The 22,620-nt window shown below is 38.5% G+C and overlaps 1 protein-coding gene across 9 annotated transcripts in view; it reads left to right on the forward strand.

The window, feature by feature from the left end:
• Positions 1–22,620, forward strand: part of dlgap1a (discs, large (Drosophila) homolog-associated protein 1a) — a 90,907-nt gene that overhangs the window by 52,594 nt on the left and 15,693 nt on the right. For 6 of the 9 annotated variants that reach the window (XM_067474968.1, XM_067474971.1, XM_067474966.1 and 3 more), the window contains 10 exons: positions 2,234–2,516; positions 12,006–12,130; positions 13,556–13,681; positions 13,849–14,007; positions 14,201–14,283; positions 14,878–14,923; positions 15,590–15,871; positions 19,443–19,575; positions 20,342–20,433; positions 20,958–21,110. In XM_067474968.1, coding sequence (XP_067331069.1) covers positions 2,234–2,516; positions 12,006–12,130; positions 13,556–13,681; positions 13,849–14,007; positions 14,201–14,283; positions 14,878–14,923; positions 15,590–15,871; positions 19,443–19,575; positions 20,342–20,433; positions 20,958–21,110 — 1,482 coding nt within the window. Of the gene's footprint in view, positions 1–2,233; positions 2,517–12,005; positions 12,131–13,555; positions 13,682–13,848; positions 14,008–14,200; positions 14,284–14,877; positions 14,924–15,589; positions 15,872–18,659; positions 18,690–19,442; positions 19,576–20,341; positions 20,434–20,957; positions 21,111–22,620 lie in introns of all 9 variants that reach the window. The other 3 variants (XM_067474974.1, XM_067474972.1, XM_067474973.1) reach the window with 1 other exon arrangement.

The following is a 22,620-nucleotide window of genomic DNA, read 5'->3' on the forward strand; positions in this document are numbered from 1 at the left end:
GGCAAAGGAGCAGGTGCAGGACTGCTTTGACTGCACAGACTGGAGTGTTTTTGAGGCTACAGCTAAAATGATGGATGAAATGATTGACACTGTGACATCATATGTCAGTTTTTGTGAAGATGTGTGTACCAACGAAGACCTATCGCACATATAGCTACAGCAAGCTATGGTTCACAGCTAAACTCACACAGCTTCACAGGATTATAGAGGCCAGAAATTCACTGACCAAGGAGATCAAAGTGGCAAACAGAAGCTATGCTGAAAACCTGAAAAAACAGCTTTTCTGCCAGTGATGCCACAACAGTGTGGAGACTCTTGCAGGGCATTACAAATTATAGTCCTTCCCCACCTGGTGTCAGTCTGAATGCATTTTATTGCATGTTTGAAAGAAACACCCCCCACTCAGCGATCACTACCACCTCACCTGTATCCACCGCAGTACTTTCTACTCAAGACACACAAGGTGTACTCCATCCCCTACCTCCCGCTCCAGATACCATGACTGCATACACACCCCTTCACCCCCCTCTAGACACCCAGACTGTATTCACCCCACCACCTCCCCCCCGAGAGACCCTGGATGCCCTCAGGATATCTGACGAGGAGGTGAGCAGACACAAAACTAGGAAGTCTCCAGGAACCGTTAGGGTCCACCCCTCCTTTCTGAATGCCCATGTTGACCAACTGGCCCCAATCTCCACCGGAATCTTCATCAAATCATTGGAGCTTGGTAAAGACACATCAACCTTTGAACATTCAATCATAATTCCAGCCCCTAAGACAGCTACTATCACAGGACTAAGGGACCAGAGGCCAATCGCTTTGACTGCTGTGGTTATGAAATCCTCTGAAAAACTAGTGTGGAACCACCTAAAAAACATCACAGGGCCCAAGCTGGACCCCCTGCAGTTTGCCTACTGGGCAAACAGGTCAGTAGACAATGCAGTTAACATAAGACTGCATTACATCCTGAACCACCTTGACAGCCCTGGTACAAACGGACACATTTTGTTGGTGGATTTCAGCTCAGCACAAACTCTTGCAGCTTCTCCCTTCTGACAGGTGCAACAGAGCTCTTTATGTCAAAGACACCAGAACAGTTTCTTTCCTCAGGCCATCACACTCATTAACAGCAAACCTCACACTTACTAATACATTGCAGGATTAAAATACAAGTAATTATGTTGGAACTGTCTCACACACACTTCGCCAGGGTCTGCCTTCTTTAGACCATTCTAACATTGTCCATATTTCTCACTTTCATATTGTCTGTAATGTTATTCCTTGAACGTGTCCTTGAGCAATGACTGAATCAAATTTCTGTATGTGTTAGCATACTTGGCTAATAAATCTGATTCTGATTATGTGACTTTATAGAAATATAGAATGCTGCTTGCTGAAAATTTCTTTTTAGTGTATGTGTGTGTTTGTAGAAGTGGGAAATGCAGGCTGATTGACAATATAAAAAAAAACTGCCCTTTTTGTTCTGGATGTACAAATGTACTAAACAAAGTTAATAACAGCTGTTGTAGCCCAGAGGAGAAAATGTACAGTTAGGTTCATAAATATTGGAAGAATGATCAAATTAAATTAAATGAAAGCTTTTTGGAATTTGGCCTCTGGACACAACACAGTGAATTTACAAGGAAAAAAACTTTTAGCTTTACTTCAAGGGGTTTGAAGTGTGGCATTTAGATTTTTTGTGGATCATAAATAATGGAAGAAATGGCTACTAAGCAATTGCATGCTGTTACCTTGATACTTCAACTGATTGCTTTTTATATGTTAAAGGCTTAAACCAAGCTGATTAGACACAAGCATGTATACTAGGAGTTTGAAGCACAGTTTTAAAAACAGGTATCCAATTATAAACTGACCAACCCACATTGTGTACGTGGCACCAAACAATATGTTGCACAAAGTCGTAATTCCTCCCATGGACAGCAAAATCATGTCCTTAATATATGCTAATTGACTGATATTATCCACACAACTAAACATGCCATCTTACACATCCAGAAGGAAGAAAGCAACATCTAATTTCATATCTACTTTGAGGCATCTGAGATTTGAGCATTCTGCATCATGTCTTACAGAACAGATACACTCCTATTTTAATCTGTCTTTAAATGATTAAATGAGTTTTAAAAATGCTCACTGTACCTTGTATGTTGTTTCCCCTTTCTGTCTCCTCTCCTGCCTTTTCTCCCCCTCATGTCATCTCATCCTGCAGCTGAGTGAGGTGGAGGTGAATGGGCAGATTGAGCAGGTATGTGAGCAGGTCTACAGTGAGATGCAGTCCCAGGCCATGGGGCCTGCCATGGACAGCATGGACACCATGGACACACTCCCTATGCCAGGATGCTTTCGAATGCGGAGCCACAGCTATGTGAGGGCGATTGATCAAGGCTGTGCTGGAGAGGAGGAAGGAGAGGGAGGAAGACCACTGCTTTTGTTGCCATCTTCCCCACCACGCACATCTGCCACCACTGTCAGGACCATCCAGAGCAGCACAGGTTGGGCAATACTAGGCAGACATGGATGTTTAGTCTGAATGTACAGTATATGTGTTTTTTCCTTTAACACAGGTGTGTTTCTAAGAGACACAAGGTAAAAGGGTTTTAATTTTAGGGAATATGTTTATAAGAAGGCTTTTAGCACTTGCTGTAGACTTTATTCTAGAGTAAGACACAAAAACACAAAACACATTTGAACGGCATTTGAATGTTACATGCAGCAAATATTCTACAATGTTAGGCAGTCTAGGTGTCTGCACTGCCTTGAATGTGCTTGCATGTTATGCAGCACATGGGTAAACTGAACCTGAAGTGTATTTTTATGATTCAAGTTAATTTTTTTGTTCTTTGTGCATAAAAAGTTCCACAGAGATCCATCAAACCAAAATATTTCTACAGGAATCAGAATTACACGTGAAAGTTGCATCTAATAAAAGGGATAAATAACCATAAGTGTTGATACAGCTTCAGTAAATCCGATCAGTAAATCCAGCAGAATGATAACTCCATTTATCTAGTTATTCTTTAATTTGTATTAATAATTTTGATAATAGCTGTCTTTAAAACAACATGTCAAAATAATAGACCAAATCTACGGTCTCAGTAGTCTCCGTCCCCCAGAGGCACCTTAGAAATTCTCTCCATCAAAATCATAAACAGGATTAGTGACAAGGGACAACCCTGATGAAGGCCAACACCTACTGGGAAAGTATTTTGCGTTTTACTGAGAATATGGACACAACTCTCACTTTGGTTATACAGGGACTTCTGCAATACCCCTCGTAAAACTCCCTGAGGGACATGGTCATAAACCTTCTACAGGTCCACAAAACACAAGTAGACTGGATTGGACATACTCCCATGACTCCTACAATAGTCTTGCAAGGTCCACTAGTGTATGGATAGGGTGGAATCCGCATTGTTCCTCCTTGATCTGAGGTCTGACAATTGGTCAAAAACTATTTTCCTGTATCCCAGCATAGGGTTTTCCAGGGAGGCTGAAGAGTGTGACACCCGGATAATTGGAATTCATCCTCCCGTCCACTTTTTTAAATATGGAAACTCCCACTCCAATGTGCTAGTCCACAGGTATTGTACCTGTCCTCCATAAGAGCGGCCGTGTCACCAAAGACAGCCCAACAATGTCCAACAGTTATGCACTGCTGCATAACTGTTGCACTGCTGAGTATAGTCTGGTCCAAGCCCTGCCTTCTGCTCTGGAGCCCTATGTTAGTTTGCCAGAAAGTCCTTGAGGCAAACTCAAAGTCTTTCTCCATAGCCCTTCCAAACTCCAACCACACCTGAGTTTTTGTGGTTTTCCATCTGCAACTGCCTAAGCTGCCCTTATTGCCTGCTGGTACATATCTGCTGCTTCAAGAGATCCCTAGGCCAACCATGCTCATATGGCCTCCTTCTTCAGCTGACACCCTCCTTAAATGCTGGTGGCCACCAGCAGGTCCTCAGGATACCACCAAGATGGCACCATTATCTACCTGGCCACAACTGAGAGTGGCAGTTTCTACAATGGAGAATTTAATCATGGGCCATTCGGATTCCATGTACCTGGCCTTCCCCAGAAAACAGGACAAATTCTTTCGGAGGTGGGAGGTAGCCTCAGCCAGGCATTCCCAGCACACCCTCACTACGTGTTTGGGTTTACCACGTATTTCCGGCAGTCTCCCCCACCAACTAATCCAGCTCACACCAGGTGTGTTCAGTTGACAGCTCTGCTCCTCTCTTCACTCGAGATATGACCACAAATCAAAAAATACTAATAATCAATAATCTGAGGCCTGAGATTTTCACTTATGAATAGCGTGTGCTTGATCAAGATATTGTTATCGTCAATCCATGACTAGAACAGAAGTCCATTAACCAAGCACCACCCGGGTTCAGATCAGGTAGCCTGTTCCTCCCAGTCACTCCCATCCGGGTTACTCCTCTCCATCGTTGCCCACATGAGCATTGGAGTTCCCCAGCAGAACTAGGAAGTCCCCTGGTGGTACCTTGTGATGTAAAATCAAGTATGATTAAATTATTAAATTTCAATCTTATTGTTTTGTAGTTTTGTAGTTGTAACTTGTACTCAGTGTGCTTTTGAAAATTTTTTAAAATGTTGTTCAAACTATGTCTCATATACGTTATATGTTTTATCTTGAAGTGTTTGCAGAACTGATCTAAGGTCAGTTATTGTCTAACAGCAGACTATCCCACACTGTCGTGACCCAGATTCACTCCATGCTCACATGTATTTATCAAAGTGCTGAAAAGAGAAAAGGTTACCATAAAAGGAGAAAAGGCCCGGGGGCAGTAGCCTGAGGGTGGAGAATGTTCTGCCCAGCAACAGAAGGTTATAAAACTAATGTGTGATGTATGAAGTTTAGAACTGCATAGGATGGAGAATTGAAACTCTGTCGATGTACTTCTCTCTTGCAAGATAATAAAACCCTAAAAGACATCCTGGATGTTAAAGCTTCTTTATTGATTACAATTGAAGACCAGATATTGTCATTTTTGCCGTGACATACCTTCTAGAGTCCGCACCCATAGTCTCCAAGAAGGCCAGATACTCTGAACTGCTATTTGGCAATTAGAGCCTTCCTCTCAGAGGTGATCCTCTCGTTCTCTGGATTGAAGTCAAACACAGCATCGCTCAGCATCTAGAATTTTGGTTCCAAAATTGTGCCACCTTCAGAAGTTTTCTGGTGACTCTGCCATAGTTGGATGTATCAGTAGGGCTGACAATTCTGAATACAGGGCTTTGGTGTATACACATGTTGTGAGAAGAACCATCTGCAGCTCAATGTGGCAAACACAAAGAAAGTGGTTGTGGATATGAGGAGGGCCAAGGTACTAGTGGCTCCAGTTTTTATTCAGGCTCACAGTGTGGAAGTTGTGGAGGATTATAAATACCTGGGAATGTTTGAAAATAAACTGGACTGGGGTAAGAACACTGAAGCCCTCTACAAGAAACGGCCAGAGCCGTCTCAATTTTTTGAGGAGGCATACACAAGGCATACTTAAGAGAAAAACAGAATCAATTACATGTGAAATTAATTTTAAACAGCACTTTTTCAGTTTATCTTTAGTCCTAGTTAAATGCTAATGTTGTGGCTGATCGGAGTAAAAATAGGAGAATGAATCTTCAAAAGCAAACAATTAATTTTCAAGTAAATCTGTTTAGTGTGCAGGATGTGTCTAATTGGTTAGAGAAAGACTGAGGCTTCTTCTTAAAACAAATGAAGGTCACTGGTTTGAAAGGGACAAGGTCAAACCTGATTTAGTTACTTTCTTGTTTTTATTCTGCACTGGAGTTGGGCACAGCAGTCCTGTACATTAATGAGTAGAGAATTGCTCTAGGGAAACTCCCTTGGAGGGAGAAAAAATGAATTGCCGTTCCATTTGTGGGTTCACAGCTGTTCCAAATAAGACGATGGTACTTTATAGGGTTTCCTGCTGCACTAACTGTAACAATGAACCTGACATTTCACACAGATGGCCCTTTCTGCGTCATCAAAGGTTGTCTTCGTGTGTTGTACACATGGAGTAAACATGTCAGTTTGCTTATCTGTTTCTATGCTGTGGTGGTGATGCAAGCTCTATATGACTGTAAAGTCGGATGAATTTTTAAACCTGTCCACTTTGAAAACCTGGGATCTATGCAAAATCATTTTCATTTTTTGTCTTAAATTTCTGCAATTGCTCATATGCTTATATGGATACCTGCTTATATATATGCATATTCTTATATGCATATATGCTTATATATATGCATATATGCATATGCTTATATGCATATCCATATGTATGAGTGTAACACATTAGATTCACCAAACCTTCCGTACTGCACAAATTTATCATGTTTTGCTTTTTTTAGACTGATTAGTGACATATCCATGATATTTGATTATTAACATCAGTAAGGCCTCTAAAACAGCCATATTAGACCCCAATTCTGCTTGTGATTAAATTTAATTCACAAAAATGTCAAATGACTATACAAAGAAGAATTCCACACAGCAAAGCTTCAAGTCTGCTGCCAGAAATCCTCACTCACAAAAAATGACAAATTTGACAATTTGAAAGTCTGCAGATCAGAATAAAGACCTCAAAACTATTAGAAATTATTATTTGTTCGTCTGTCAGTTACGTGATCAAAGCAGCACTTATGTCACAGAAATAAAGAGGGAATCCTTGATACTTCAAGAAATTAGATTCTAAAATATCTTTAAGATGTAAATGACCTCTCAGTAAGTATGCCTCATGATACTATTATGAACAGGATATTTATTTAACAATATGTTTTTTCTATATAGGCAGAATTGCATGTTAATGAAATCAATTTCTGTATAACCTTTAAGCTCCAATTTTATTCAGTCAAACAATAAACAACTGTTTATTGGAAGATGTAAAATTTGCTGGATTAAACTTTTACTAGTAAAATTTAAATGGTACATTTTTTTGTAGTTTTCATAGAGAGATGGATGTAGCAGAGCAGCTGACCGTGATCTGACATTGATGCAGTCCACTGGAGTCATGGGCACTTGGCCAAGATAAATGCATCTAAGCTATGGAGGGGCCAGGAAGGGCCACTGTTACAGATGTCCACTATTAAAGGTTGTGTCCCATAGTGAGATTTGGGAGATGCAAGAAAAGTAAAGTGTTTTACATAGCTCACCATAAACATAATCCTTCTCGTGCATCTGAACATTTGAGCTGAATCATTTGAGGTGTGTATCCTGATGTCAAAGGACCAGCATTTTGACTCAAATAAACTACCTTTGTTTAATATCAGTATATCATGCTAATAGTTCTCAATTTAACAGTTGTTCCAAGTTCCTGGGGTCACCTTTACACAGTATGCTGATCTCTGATAGTCAAAAGTAGCCAGACGTAGAACTGATAATTTAAGCAGCTGCAATGGCCAGACATCACATTAACATGCATGGATGCTTTTCTAGACATTCCATGTATTCTACTCCATAGATTTGTCTGCCACCAAATGATAACTGATGGATAGACTCACTAATTGTTTTGCCTTGAGTTATTGTGCTTCCAGTGTGTGAAACTGTTCTTTGAAGTTTTATTCCTCAATTCTTTATGTACCAAGGCACTGATTACTGTTTGGGATTGTCTCTGTGTAAAGATTCTTTCTGGATTTCAGACAGAAGTGTAGTATTTACATACAGATGTGTTTAACTGACAAAGCAAAGGACCCATAGTAAACACACAGACAAACCCCAGGGCAGAGTTCCAACCTTTATTTGTCTAACTAAGACTGCTCAAGGCTCAATTTAGCTTTATTCATACAGTATTAGAAATTTAGATTCTTTACACAACACATTTTGTCCTCCCTGTCCTGTGTTGGAATGCAGCTGAGCAGGGTATTAATCCACAGCCCCTCAAGAGATGAAGAATAATTACAGTAACTAATAAGTCTGTGTGCTATGTGAGTATGTTTTTATGGAAACAGCATTGCATCTCTGTAACAACGCAAACATTTCTGGTGGATTAATTGAGAACATGAATGACATATTTCTGCTTGTTAGAGCCTAAGCGAGATTTATCTGTATTTGTTGTTTGGTTTTGGTTTTTTTTTTGTTAATTGTGTCTGTAGAGGTTGGATAGATTAAGAAACGTAATTATAAGCGTACTGATGACGTCTTCAATTACATCACATGGCTGCCTCTGAAGTGTTTGTGCTTGAAGTTTGAGTTTGCCTGACGAGTTAAGGAAACCATGTTTGTTTCCAGTTACTTGAGCAAAGTAATGGACTACTACAATAAGCCTGCTTCTAACACTGCTGTTTACCAGAAGAGTAAACTTCTGGTAAAGAGAAAACAAATTATGCTTAGAAAACTTTCCAGAGTAGAATTGTGTATTTTAAATTGCTGTGCTTTGTTTTAGGAAGTGCTGATAATGTGAATTGAGAACAGAATTGTAGTACAGTGTGGACAAGACTCACAGTAACAACATTATACGAATAAAAAGTTGTTCTTGCAGGAGGACCAGTTACCTTTTCTTTACCCATACAGTGCAACTTGACCACCGTACCTTGTTTGCTTGGCCTATACTCATTCTCACTCAGCTTCAGTCATTCTAACACGAACATATTTTGTATTGATTACTATTTAAGGTTGTTCTTCACTTCACTCTTTGCTGGCTCTTTGCTTCATCTTCATTGTTGTTTCATGCCTGTCTATTAGAGCAATCTTTAGAGAACTTCATCCTGAGTACATTTTTGGAAGGAGCTTTGGTCCCTGTTTGTTTCTTGCTGTTGAGTGGACTTAAGTTGTTCTTAGAATCACGGTCAGTATTAGTTTAGTCTGCTCGCATTTACTAAATAAACAGTGAAAATGTACCTGTTCCTACTCATATTAAAATCCATTTCATGACACTACGACAGTTTTGGTGTGTTATGTCAGTAACTGCTAATGTGGAGCTGCAGCAGAGTGATGTTAGACGATTGACGTTACCTCTCAGTCAGAGGAGCTTACTTCTAGGAGCAAGAGGCTAAACTTCCCCAGCGGCCTTTTTGCATTTTGCAAATGCATCAAAATCCAAGTGATGAGCTGCCCTGACCCTGTCCAAAAGCAACCTGAATATTCTGCTGAAACACTGGAATTACGACAAGCCAGCTCAGTCAGCTCCAATATGAGCAGAGGGACAGGAGGTGGGTTCAACTCTGTGGAAGACTGATTTAACAAAGACCGGAATGAGGAGGAAGACTGCAACTAATTTAAATGGATACGTCCCTCTATGAGCATTATCCTCATGTTCCATGTTTAGCCCTGAGGTACCCTTACAGCTAATACTCTAAGTTTGTTTTTAAGTCTGAATATTACAACTACAGAGGAGGTTGAAGACAGACGTGGGCCTTGACATCTGGTTTATCTCAGCTGGTGATTACAAGGATTACGATTAACAAACTGTCTCTTAACTTAGAGAAATGTTTCCGTTATCAAATCTGACTTCTAGTGACAGCAACTCTATGAAACTTTGGTTCTGATTAGAGCTTTTATTAGGTTTAGGCTCTGTTCACATTATTACTATTATTATTGCTATTATCAGGAACCATGTGCTATCTGCAGTTTCTCTTAGTGATAATGGAGCACAATATCAGGAATGGTTTGCACATATCCCACATCATGTTAGTGTCCCATTTTAGTGACATGCTCATACTATTTCACACCTGAATTCTAGTTTCTTTACAGGGACTTTGTTGTCTGTTTATAGATTGAAGCTGCTATTACTATTGTTATGATGATGAGAATGATGATGAGGGTGAGGAGGGTGATTGTGGTTATGGTTGTTTCTTAGTAGCTTTGTTTTCTGCCTGTCTCAGCCAGGACCAACTTGAAGAACAGATATTTGGTCTCAATCAGAGAAGAGCAAAGTAGCACTTGTGACTGTTAAATATCAAAACTGCACTTAATAAAACACTAACTATACTATGAACTATTTAGGAAAAAATCTAGTTTTAATTAATCAATTCAATAATATCAATCCACTTGCAGATTCAGATCGACATTGTGGCAAAACCTGTGGCACCTTGTAGATGCAAGCAAGGCATCCTTTTCACGTCAGCATGTGGGGCTTCGGGCTTGCGATTCTCTAATCAGAAGAGTGAACCTTGCATAAAAACCTTTAGTGGGGTATATCTAAGTTTTGCTGCTACTGCTGTTCTGTCAGTCTGTGTCACTGGTGGCAGTTACAGCATTTCTCCACAATAAATTTTGAAGCATATCTCTACTATAAATATTAAAAAAAAAGTTAAATACTTTATCTTTCATATGACTGTTATAAGGGGAATGTTGTCACTGAAAATGTAGAAATAGGCCGACTGAAACATGATTTGGGATGATCCAACATTATATCAGCCATCTGAAAATCTTTGTGTTGTTTTAAAACAAACTTTAAATGAAGGTGACATGATATCAGTCTCATGTCTGTGGGTACACAACAATGGCCTTAATTGTATCTATGTTTCCCTCTCTCGTTTTGTTTCCTTGCAACTTAATGCCTGCCATTAAATATGCATTAAGAGATTCAAGGAAGAGACACAAGGGGGAGATGAAACAAGGAAGTGAGACATTAGACATCCTTTCCTCTGAAGCCATCTTTTGCAGTGGCATCTGTTTCTGATGACAAAGGCTTAGTTAGTCCATCTGTCGGTCGGACTATCTGTGGTCAGTTCTTTTGCACTGGAGTCTGTATTAGTCCAAAAACAATATATAACACGATATTCTGAATGCAGTTTGGACTTTCTGCACAGCATGTTTTTTCTTGTTAGTCTCCACATTTAAATATAAACATGCTCATTTATTTTACAGAAAAATGTATGATAAACAACTTTAACAGTTTGATGCTGAAGCACATCAAATTCTTTTCACGTCAGTGATGTTATACATAGTATAAATAAAATATTTTTAGTCTAGAAGTACAGTAGTTTATAACTTTTTGTCACTGAGATCTACTGTTAAAACATCCATGTTTTACAGATGTTGGATCTTAAACAAAATAAAATAAAAAAGTGGATCTTACATTGCTTTTGTTAAGAAATAGGTGGGATCCCATCTTTCTGAATTGAGTCAGTATGGTTTATTCTATAATTCCATGTGGGCTTTGTTGTCAGAAATATTTTACTACTTCCTTGAGGATCACATGTATGTAAATCTCTTAACATTTGCAAACTATGCATTTTTGTTTTATTTGACTACTGTTGGCCACAGCCTTGATCTTTTCAGGATATCTAGGGGGTCATGAAATTCGAACTGATATTGAACTGATATTTGTTATTGTGCCTTATACTGTATGTTTTTGGTGAACAGTATATGACGCATCCTGGTCATTTTGATGCCTAGCGATTTCTTAAATATGTATGGTTGAGTGGATTAAATAAAAGTGGAATGATTCTTCTGGGTAATATAATGGAGCTGAAGAAGAACACATCAGAGAATACCCAGAATTTTAATCAAGCTTGTGATTGCATTGTTATTATGGGCATGTGTCCTGTGGGATGACAGCAAATCTCATACAGTAACAGCATGTTTGATCTTTCTCTTTTATTAAATATAAGAGAAAAAGACAAACAAGTTGAAGTATATGTTTCCTCTAATGCTCCCTCTTCGAAATTAAACAGTCTGGCTGAAAAAAATTGTGACCATGACATAAAACAATAGAGAATGTGTGGCTGGAATCAGATCAACTTGTCGAAGTAGCTAGATGTCTATGCACTTCAAGTGTCCTTTTCTTGCATCTTTAATAAAATAAAATCGTAAATATCTTGATCTTGTGTAATAACATATGTAGAATTAAATGCGATTTTGATGCTTGCAGGAACGGTAATACTGAACGGCGCTGATGTTCTGAGTGCAGAGTCTGCAAGTTCAACTATACTCTTAAGAATTGTAAAGAACTTTTAACAACTCATCTTCTCTCTTTTTAATTTACTTTTGCTTTTTTTTTTACTTTTTTCATTCTTTGTAGTTTCATCTTGCATCACCACCTATAAGAAAACCCCTCCACCAGTGCCACCCCGAAACTCCACCTGCTCCACGGCCTCCAAGCCCTATATCTCCATCACAGCCCAGAGCAGCACTGAGTCTGCACAGGTACTGCACAGAGATCATGTTAATCGACACCACACACTTGCTCCAAAGTCCCTTCTATGAAGAAGGTGGTAGCACTATACTACTACTACAGTACATAAACATTTCACTTCGAATGAAAGTGAATGAATGTGTATTTATTCAGTGTTTCCTTTATAGCACAATCTTTACTTAATCTTTAGATTTTCTGGCTGTGGTGACTATGTTTATTAGATGCCCTTATAACAATTAAAGCACACGTTGTATTTCACAATGTAGCGCACATGGTTACTATAGTAAGGATGTACGTGTCTGCTATTATAACTTTTTGTAGCATATTGTTTTAATGTAATTTGTCTTCTAACTTAACCTCACGATGAAGTTTTTGTGCCTAACATTAACCGTTGTTTTTTCTTAAAGTAACGTTGCCCTGAAGTTGTTTTCCAGAATTCTAATGTAGTTTTTTGCATGTATTTAAAGTCTCTCCTGTGGCGTCAAAAGTTGACGTTCCTGAAGTTAAAATCATGCTATTGTGTCATTTAACCCTTATGAAGTTCTTTAAAAAACATTTCATCCTAATGACAAAAAAAATCACCTTTTCCAAAAACTGCTGTAAAAATGTCATATATTAATATTTATTCCACTTTAAAAAACACAGTCTTTTAAAGCCACTTCAGCTTGAAATATACATATCAAATATTAATCGTATTTTGGGATTTTTAACCCTATAAAAGCCATAATGTTTGCATAACACACCCCCATAACATTTTTTTAAAATCAAAACAAAGTGTGGCCTACTGAGAGAAAACACTTGAATTTGGATTTAGGTACACGCACTATACACACACACACACCATCAGTCTAACATCAGGAATCATGTGTCATTTCATTAGCAAGGCACCCTTGCAGAAAATCGTAAAAAGTGGGAAATGTTTCTGCATGCTTTTAATTGGAAAACGTAGCGCCATCTGGTGGACAAATATAAACATTTTAAATAAAAGTCCAGTGGTCCAAAATGAAATCTTTACCTAAAGGAATGCATTAGTTTAAGTTAACACAAATGTGGGATCAAATTTCAATGGTTTTAAATGAGACATTTATTGTCATTAGGATCAAATGTGTCAGTTTTTGTGCAGCTTAACATTTCATTTTACTCTACTGAAAGACTGATTTTCCATAATTGTTACAGAGTGATGCCTCCAGCCTCATAATGAAACCATGAGTGTTGTCGGCTTCATCACTGACTGAGAGCAAACACACACATTATGTTTCATATCGATCTTGCATTTATTTGATATTCAGTAAATTAGCGTTACCTAGTGACAGCTTAACGGCAACTGCAACAAAATTGCAAACTGCTAGCGAGTTATAAGTTAAGCTTGTAATATAAAATATCAAATGAACACGTTATCTTAAAAGCAATGTCCCATGTCCTCTCTAACCAACCAGGATGCATACATGGAAGAGGAAGGACCGAGAGGTGACATGACCATCCAATCAGGGCTCAGTAACTCAACAGAAAGCATTGACAGTATGAAGGCTTTGACAGCCGCCATAGAAGCTGCTAATGCACAGGTGGGTGCTTTTGGGTTGGTTTTAATTGAACAACTTTTGAAACTGTTGCTTTGTGAAAATAAACAGAATGTAACTTTGGAATAGCCACCAATATGAGAATTATTGGACCTAGACATATTTTTGTGAATAGAAAGATCTATTCACACTGTACTTGATGTTATGTGTAGGTCCATGGACCAGCCAGTCAGCATGTCAGTAACAGCACCATGACAGTCAGCACACCCATCCCCTCAGTCCTCAGCAGGGGGACAGTTATCGAAGACCACCGGGATGAATACAGGAAAGAAGCACTCAGGAAAGGCAAATGTCTCTCCATAGGCATCCAGGTATTTATGAGACAGCAAAGCACATGGAGAGACAGATGAGGAAATAATAGTTAGACTTAAGTCACATTATGTAGACCCTCATATACATTTTGGTCAATTTCCCTTTTAAAAATTATAAAATCCAAACATAAATAAGTCCAAGCAGTTTAATGCTTTATTTAAACTGGGGATTGATCATGTCTGTTTCCTGTAGGTGGATGGACCTGAGGAGATTCTAGATCCAGATGACTCATCTAGGTTCACTTCTGTTGGGGTGCAAGTGGAAGATGACAGAGGGTGAGACACACATCTGCAGTGCATGTAAACATGGATGAACATTTGATTTCAGAGCATGCAAGGAAAGGTAATCTGTTTATAAATGTAGTCTTTCCTACTGATATCTAGCCCTTGGCCACGACTCTGATGATAAATTCCCAAATACCTTATCAGGGATACGTAGTTCTAGTTTGCTCAAATACATTTACAGTATAAACCCATCTATGCTTGAAACTGATGGTGAGGCTGTGGCTCCATGTCCATGCCACTCAGATCGGACTATTCCTCCCACTCACCCGGCTCCTCCAAGTTTCCTCATCCTCCAGCTTCTCGAACTTTAGAGTCCTTATTTGGTAACCATTTCCAGGATCACAACTTATTTGTAGCTACTTTCATTTATTGTCTGTGTTAGTCTAATGTTTTCGTCTGTTATTGTTCTTTATCTTGTCTACATCGTTTAATATGTCATTCAAAGTTATCAACGACCAAAGAAAATTCCTTGTATGTGTTTGTATAGATTGCCAATAAAGCTGATTCTGATTTTACTTGTTTGTTTAAAATTTGGAAGAAAAGAGCCTTGTCCTTATGGAATCTTTGCTCTGCTCTGGTGGTCAGGTACCGTCGTTTCCAGCGGTCCAACAGTGTGACAGCAGCTGTACAGGTAGGCTTCTATAAGTGCTGTTTTGTTTTCAACTGAGCTTAGATCAAATTATTACCTTCTCCCACACAGTATTGCATTCTTCTAAATTTCCTGTACATAAAAGACCATTGACTTTTTTGATATACCAGCCTATCAGTGGCTGAGAGTGCTAAAAGTTTAATTTGTTCAGAATCTTTAATCTTATGCGTACACTACCATGTTTTGGCTTCCTTCCTCTGTTCTGAAGTTGTAGGACAGGAACTTTAAAAAACTAAGCCTCTGTGATTGCAATGATAGATCTTAATAGCTTCTTACAAAAATGCAACTCTGCTCCATAATGATTGTACCACCTTATCAGCATAAAAGCACCCTTTGCCTTGTCTCTCCTTCTACACCAGCATAAACACATTTATTTGGTCCTGGGAATGTCAGAGATGCCAAAAAATTGACTTCTGCTCAAGAAAAATATCCTAACAAAGAAAAAGATCCTATCCTGTTTCCTAAAACAGGAAATGAGAGCCCATAAATACAGACCTTGACCACAATAATACACGAGTTCTGTCCAACCCCCATCTTACTGAAAATAGTTAGGAGAGCAGATAGACCTCTAGTGGTCAACATAGACTTATATTACTAAAAGAACCTTTTTTCAGTCAGTTATTGGGATTTATTTGCAATCCTATTTAGGCAGATCTGGACATGCCTGACCTGCTGGATACCCCTCTGGACTCCCCAGACACTGACATAGAACTCTTGTCATCTGGTGCCATCTCTCGACAATACTCCCATGATGCGACCCCCTCTACTGTCAGCATCCAGGGCTCAGGGAATCATTACCACGCCTGTGCCTCTGATGAATATGAGGACGTGGGCTTTGACCCATCCATCCTCCCCCCTCCAGATCCGTGGATAGATAGTGTAACAGATGACACGCTTGATGTCAACTTCAACAGCTCTGCTTTACTGGAGGTATGTACAATTTTATTCATTGACATAAGAACAGGTTTATTGATGTTCAATTCTTCAGTTTAGATGGAGCTCATTGTTTTAATTTTAAATTTGACAAAGTTTTTGCGTCCTCAGCATCAGAGAAAAGGCTCTGGTGAACACACTACACTACCTGCTCAGCACCGAGCAGCAGGTAGACACAGGGTAGCTGTTAGGGAACACTATTTGCTTCTGCAATGGTTAAGAAAGAGCAGAGCCACCATTTTAACATTTTCACTTCTTTTTCTTTTGGCCGCTCCCTAAATAAAATAAGATAGGATCAAACTTTATTGATCCCGCAAGGGTGAAATTCCCTTGTTAAGCAGCTCACAGAAACAATATAAAATGCAAAAAACATTCAAAGTATTTAATTTATGTGGAATATACAATGTCAATAATCAACAAACACAAAAACTAAGATGATAAAACACAAATAGTCTTGATCTTCTCTGTTTTAACTGTACACACCCATTAAACTTACAGAGTGATGGTGGAAAAGGTAGTGGAAACACTAGTCAGCTAATGTCAACTGGAGTCAGATGTTAACAAACCTGAAGTCCACTTATAGAAAATGAATGGAGGTGTGGTTTAGAACTGCCTTGACTTTTTAAACCACTCACAAATTGTTAGTGTGCTGTACACAAGCATCAGCCGAAGTAAGTAATGCCTCTGAAAATGAGTTCAGGGTCGCCACAGCGTATTATTGTCCGCATGTTGATTTGGCACAGTTTTTACGCTGGATGCCCTTCCTGACGCAACCCTCCCCAAGGTCATTATGGTCATTGCTACCAAAGGTTCAACCAGTCATTAAAACAATGTTCCCATTATCTTTTCCACCATTGCTTTGTATATTTAATGTGTGTTCATTAGAGACATGAAATACTGTATCATCACTGTTTCTTGGATTTTTGGATAGATCTGACATTTGTGTTCACAATTACATCTAATCTATAACAGCTGCTGTTATAACCCTATGTCTACTTTTTGAGATGATGTGATAGATGTGTCTCTGTCTCTCTAAAGTGGGTTGTGATGAGATTACGTTACTTTTTCATATATGATCCATTACCCTGTCTCCTAAACGTTACCAAGCAACTAAACTACAAAGGTAAAAACAGTTGGTAGGGAACAATAATTTTTGGATTATAGCACACTGCAACTTCATTTTGGAATCAATGAAGCGACACATTTAGCACGTAGTCCCTTAATACCAGAGATTTTAGTTCAACTCTGTTGTTTCACAAGGCACTATAAGTTTTTTGCTAATAAGCCATAACAAGATATTCTTCATCTCTAAAGACAGGTACCCTTTCTGACCTTTTTAGAGCACATTGGTATTGCGTTGTTTCTTTAAACCACTTAAACATGTATGCACATAAGTTGAACTGGATGTGCATTATGTGTGAATAAGTCTTTACACTGCTCCAAGTTTGTCTCTGTGATACAGGCACACAGTTGTTAAACCTTTACCAGGGGAGAAAATGACAAATACAGGATTTGTCTTGTTTTATTTTTCATAAAACATCTAAAATGTGGCTTCCTGACCAAGTATTGTCTTTAATCCAATTACCACTACACTCAACTGTTTGGTGATTCAAACAAGACATGATTTGTCATCTGTTTTCTCATTACGTTTGTCCTTGCTCGTGATGAATATAATGAGTGCAAAACAGCAGTAAAAGAGTTCGCAATTTTAAATGAAATTTGCTTTTGTTATATTTTTTTGTTTGTTTTTCTTTTTTTGTTATGTTTTGTTTTCAATGGGTCTATCCTTATGATCTGTCAGTGCAATCTTATACATCAGAAATGATTCTTCACATACCAGTGTGTTGTGTTTCTAAAACATCACATATTTTCTGTTCACAGTTTTAGAGTGATTACAGTAGGCTAGTGTAGTGGCAGTATAACTGACTGTAAACCTGACAGTTGTCAACAAATTTGCAGTGTTAGAAAGATGGAGAGAGTAAGGATTTAATTCTGTGGAGGATAAATGCCTGCTGTTTAACACAGGTTGTACAGGGAGATACAAAAAATACCAGTTAACACCAGTATCGTTTAACAAATTCCTATTGTACTGTCTAAATTGGGTTTCAGTGTTGTTGTGACCCTGCAGGGCAGGGGTAGACAAAGGGAAACTCCAGATTTGTTGACGAAAACCTGCCAATGAGCAGGTTAGGTTATCCAATGAGTCACTGCAGTGACTGACTCAGAGTGAACGAAGTGATCTTGGTTTCTGAAAGTGAAAACACAGCTTTCTTCAACTCAGAAGGAAAGAAATGTCACTTACAATAGGGGTCCGCAAAATATTAGACAACATTAAGATCCCATGTTGTCAGAGCAGAGCTCCACTGTGACAGAAATAATGAGAGAATGGTTTGACATGATCATAGTTGTATCTACCAAAAAGCCAATGAGTTGGATAGAAAGCAAAGCAGAGATGCAGTAGGGCATGTTACATTGACACTAGCACAAACAAAAAGAAAGAGCCAACCAGCATGTACCACTGCATATCCTGCACAGAGATAGAGGATGACCTGGGCCATGCAAACTGTAAACAAAGCGCTGTTAGCTTACTCTTTTCATACAGCTCTAACTCACCACTAAATGACTTTCACAGACTGTTTATAACTACTTTTACTCGATGACTTATCTTATAAAAACTTACAAAAACAGCACAAATTGTACTGACGTTAACATCTTGGTCTTTTCATGTGCACTGATTCGCTAACCAATCTCTGGGGTTTCAAATGGTGTCGTATCGACCAACAAGCTGCTTGCGGGGATTCGACAAACACCAAAGGTTTGTGATACACTGCAAAGTCTGGGTCGGCGAATTCTGGCTAACGATTGGTCCGGTGTGTCGAACCCCTAGCACGACACAGTCCCCATCCCCATCCCCATCCCCAGCCATGCAGTGCCGGTCCCAAGCCCGGTAGAAATTTGGGAGGGTTGTGTCAGGAAGGGCATCCAGCGTAAAAACTGTGCCAAATCCACATGCAGACAAAACTATCTGCTGTGGTGACCCTGAACTCACAGGATAGGCTGAAAGGACAAAAAAATAAATAAATTGCAAAAGATAAAAAGCAGGGAAACTTCAAGTAGTCAAGCAAATATTATTGAAATTCTTTGGTTAAATACAAGCAAAAATGTATAGAACATTTACATTTAGTCATTTAGCAGACGCTTTTATCCAAAGCGACTTACAAGTGAGGTACAATGGAAGAGAATATCTGTTCCATAAGTCTAACTTCACAGGAGGCTTCAACTACTTCTGTCTACATTATATCGGTTTTTGACAATATTTCTACAAAAATGTTTGCAAAAACTCACCGAATAGCTTTAACTGGGTTCTAGAAATGTTTTAGGCGTTGATCAGGATTTTTTTTTTTTTTGCAAATTCATGTAAAATGAATCTATGTAAGTGACCAAAAATAAACTCTTAACACAAATATGACATTTATGATATTACCATGTTGTTGGCTTTGTTCACTTAATAGTGAATATACAGAGTTTATGTACACGTGTTGTGAAAGCCTCTGTGTTTGAATGGCAGGTAGTACATCGCTCAGTGTGTCAGAGAGATGGACGCTGGTTTCTGAAGCTGCTGCAGGCGGAGACCGACCGCATGGAGGGTTGGTGTCAACAGATAGAACACGACCAGCAGGAGAACAACCTGCCTGAAGACAGTATGTCTTTGTCTGTTTCTTCATGTTAATATCATTATATATCCGACATCTTTAGTACTGTTAGCATTTTTAATCAAGATAACCTTTGTCAATTTCTGTTTGAGAAAAAAAATAAAATAAAGTTCTTCACTGTTAAATTTAATCACATAGAGCTATGCTTCCCTAATATTTTTGTTTGTGACTCCTCAACCCCATTTTAGGGTTTGCGTACATAGTGAACACTCAGAGTAATAGAATGTTTTATTGTCCTTAAATTTTAAAAGACTACTACAAAATGAAAACAGTAATTTACGTTGTTTCCTAATACAATATTAATTCCTTGACCTTGTGCTAAGTGTATTGAGAATCCATTTAGATTTAAAGAATAAGAAATTTTAAATAAAATGATGCAGTCCTGACCAAAATTTTAATCAGAATCAGGAGCTAGAACAGTCGTCCACCAATTGTCCTTGAGCAAGACACTGAACCCCAGCTTAGTTGTTCCTGGTCAGTGTAGGCTAGCATCATCGCAGCTCCTCCATTGGTGTGTGTGTGTGTGTGTGTGTGTGTGTGTGTGTGTGTGTGATTGTCAGTGCGATTAGCTGAATTTGAAGCAGTGTAAAGCTCTTTGGGTACCAATAGGTAGAAAAGTACTTTATAAGTGCAGATTATTTACTTTATTTCAGCACATGATGATGCAGATGCAATGCGTTTAGAAGAACAAGTTGTACATTTTCCCAACAGATGGTTATGTTAGTCTCCTTAGAAACTCTTTCTGTGCTCACAGTCCTTGGGAAGATGAGAAGTGCAGCAGGAAGTGCTCAGCTTCTGATGTCCCAGAAGTTTCAACAGTTTAGGGAGCTGTGTGAGGAGAACCTGGTGAGTGTGAAACTTCTTCACTCACATTGGAAAATGTAGTCACCTTTCACTTCTGTGGAATTATTTTTTGAACAAACTAGATTTTTGAATGTTTTTTATTTATTTGTTTTTTCACTTTAAATTTGCCCAAATTTGCTAAACCCAGTTTTTCCCATTTGATTGTTCAGTTATACTTTTGTGATTTATTTGTCCTTTTTCTCCATCCTGTCGTCTTTGTTAAATTCCCACTGGTCTGATGTTTCCTAGATTCAGTTGACGGCCTCTAGCTATTAAACAATTGATCTCTAAATGTTTGCTTGTGTGATAGCTCTAGACTCTAGAGAAAGCAATCACAAGGAGATTTAATATGTGAATTCATGTAGGATGTTGGTGGTGGTGCTTAAACTTGTGGGATTAAATGTTATCAGAAGCATTATTACAGGTAGCCACTTGATACTCACATTGGTGATGTTGTTTGATACATTACAAGGATTCAACTATGAAACACGTGTTAAGTGTGATGTTCTTTACATTTACTGCTGTAGAACCCCAGTGCCCACCCTCGTCCTGTGGCCTCAGACCTTGCTGGTTTTTGGGATATGCTTCAGCTGTCAATTGAGAACATAAGCCTCAAGTTTGATGAGCTTCACCAGCTCAGAGCCAACAACTGGAGACCTTTGGATCCCCCTGAGAGAAAGGTACACACACGGTACAGAAAGCACCCTACACGTCACCAAGCTGAGGTTTAATTTGTTATAGTTCTTTCACTCAATGTCTGTTATTAATGTGATTCATTACATGAATGTCTTATTCTTATTCATTGCTCTGTTAGTTTTATATCAAGGATTCTCCAGTTGTCTTCCACCAATCTCGACTCTAAAGCAGATTCAGTCGAACACATTTATTATGCAGTGCACTATGTTTACTTAGCATAACCTTAATAGATGAGTGATCTTCAATAACAGTAAAAGTAAATCATGGCTGCAAAATATTTACAACGGGGAAATTTCACAGACTTCCAACAAGCTCACATTTTGATTTTATCGATTAAAAAACACTGTGTCCATGCAATTTCAGTATCAATAGTAAATTGTGGAATATCCCTCTAACATGTCAGTGTCATACTCTTGGTTGTCATGTTGCCAGTAGTCTCACAGTACCAAATATTGATCCTGTTACATCTGGAACTGGCTTCATATCTGGTTTAGAATTTTAACTGTTAAACCAAAATGAAAACAAAACTATATAAATATAATGTGTACAGGGCTCAGTGAGACTACATATTCTGTCATGCTTTGTGAAAAGGCTTATAAATGTTACCATTATAGCAAATGTGTTTGCATTCTGCTGAATGTACTGTGTATATATCTGAGTATATATGCTGACTGTCAAATGGTCGCTGAGACTACAACTGTCGGTAGGTCTGAGGTCCAGGTGCACGTTGATGTCATGTCTGGTGAACAATAATTTATATTGATATACCATAAAATGATTACAAAATTTTGCTATACAGATTTTGTCTATATTGTCTTATCTGGTTCACATTTACTAGACGTTCTGCAGGAAATAAATGACATTTTATTTACCACCCACTTAATAACTGGCATTATAAACACATGTTTTTAAGTCAACTACTCATAAAGATTAAGTTGCTGTTGTGAGTTTTTTTTCCAGTTTTTATACTCTCTTAACTTTATTCTCTTCATTTTTGCACATTAAAATAAAAAAAAATGCTTTAAAATGCAATCTTCAAAAGGTTCCTCTTCTTCCCGCCAAGGTACAGTATAAGGCTGCGTATAACGGCTTCCCGTCCCATGTCAGTGCTTTGCTTCTGTGAACAGAATAATATTTTGTCTGAGCCATTATTCATACATAAAGAAGAATGATTTGAGGAGAATAAAGGTACATAGAAGCCACCAAGTGCAAGAATTTGTGCTGTATTTAAGCATGGATGAGGCAGTGTTTGTGTGTGTGAGAGAGACAGTAGTTTCACCTCCTTGATTTAAAAAAAAAAAAAAAACTTGTTCAATTACTCCTGCATGAGCCGTCATGGTTTTTGACAGCTAATTTCTCTGTTGTCTGTCTTTAAAATCAGTAAAACCTGTTCAGTGCATTGAGTGTTATACCTATGTTTGACCAAGGTAAAGCTAACGTTAGCTTGCGTTCAGTTGTCAGTATGTTGCTCTACAGCAGGAAACAATAAGGTCA

The sequence above is a fragment of the Channa argus genome, chromosome 14 (assembly GCF_033026475.1).
Source record: "Channa argus isolate prfri chromosome 14, Channa argus male v1.0, whole genome shotgun sequence".
Classification (NCBI taxonomy): Eukaryota; Metazoa; Chordata; class Actinopteri; order Anabantiformes; family Channidae; genus Channa; species Channa argus.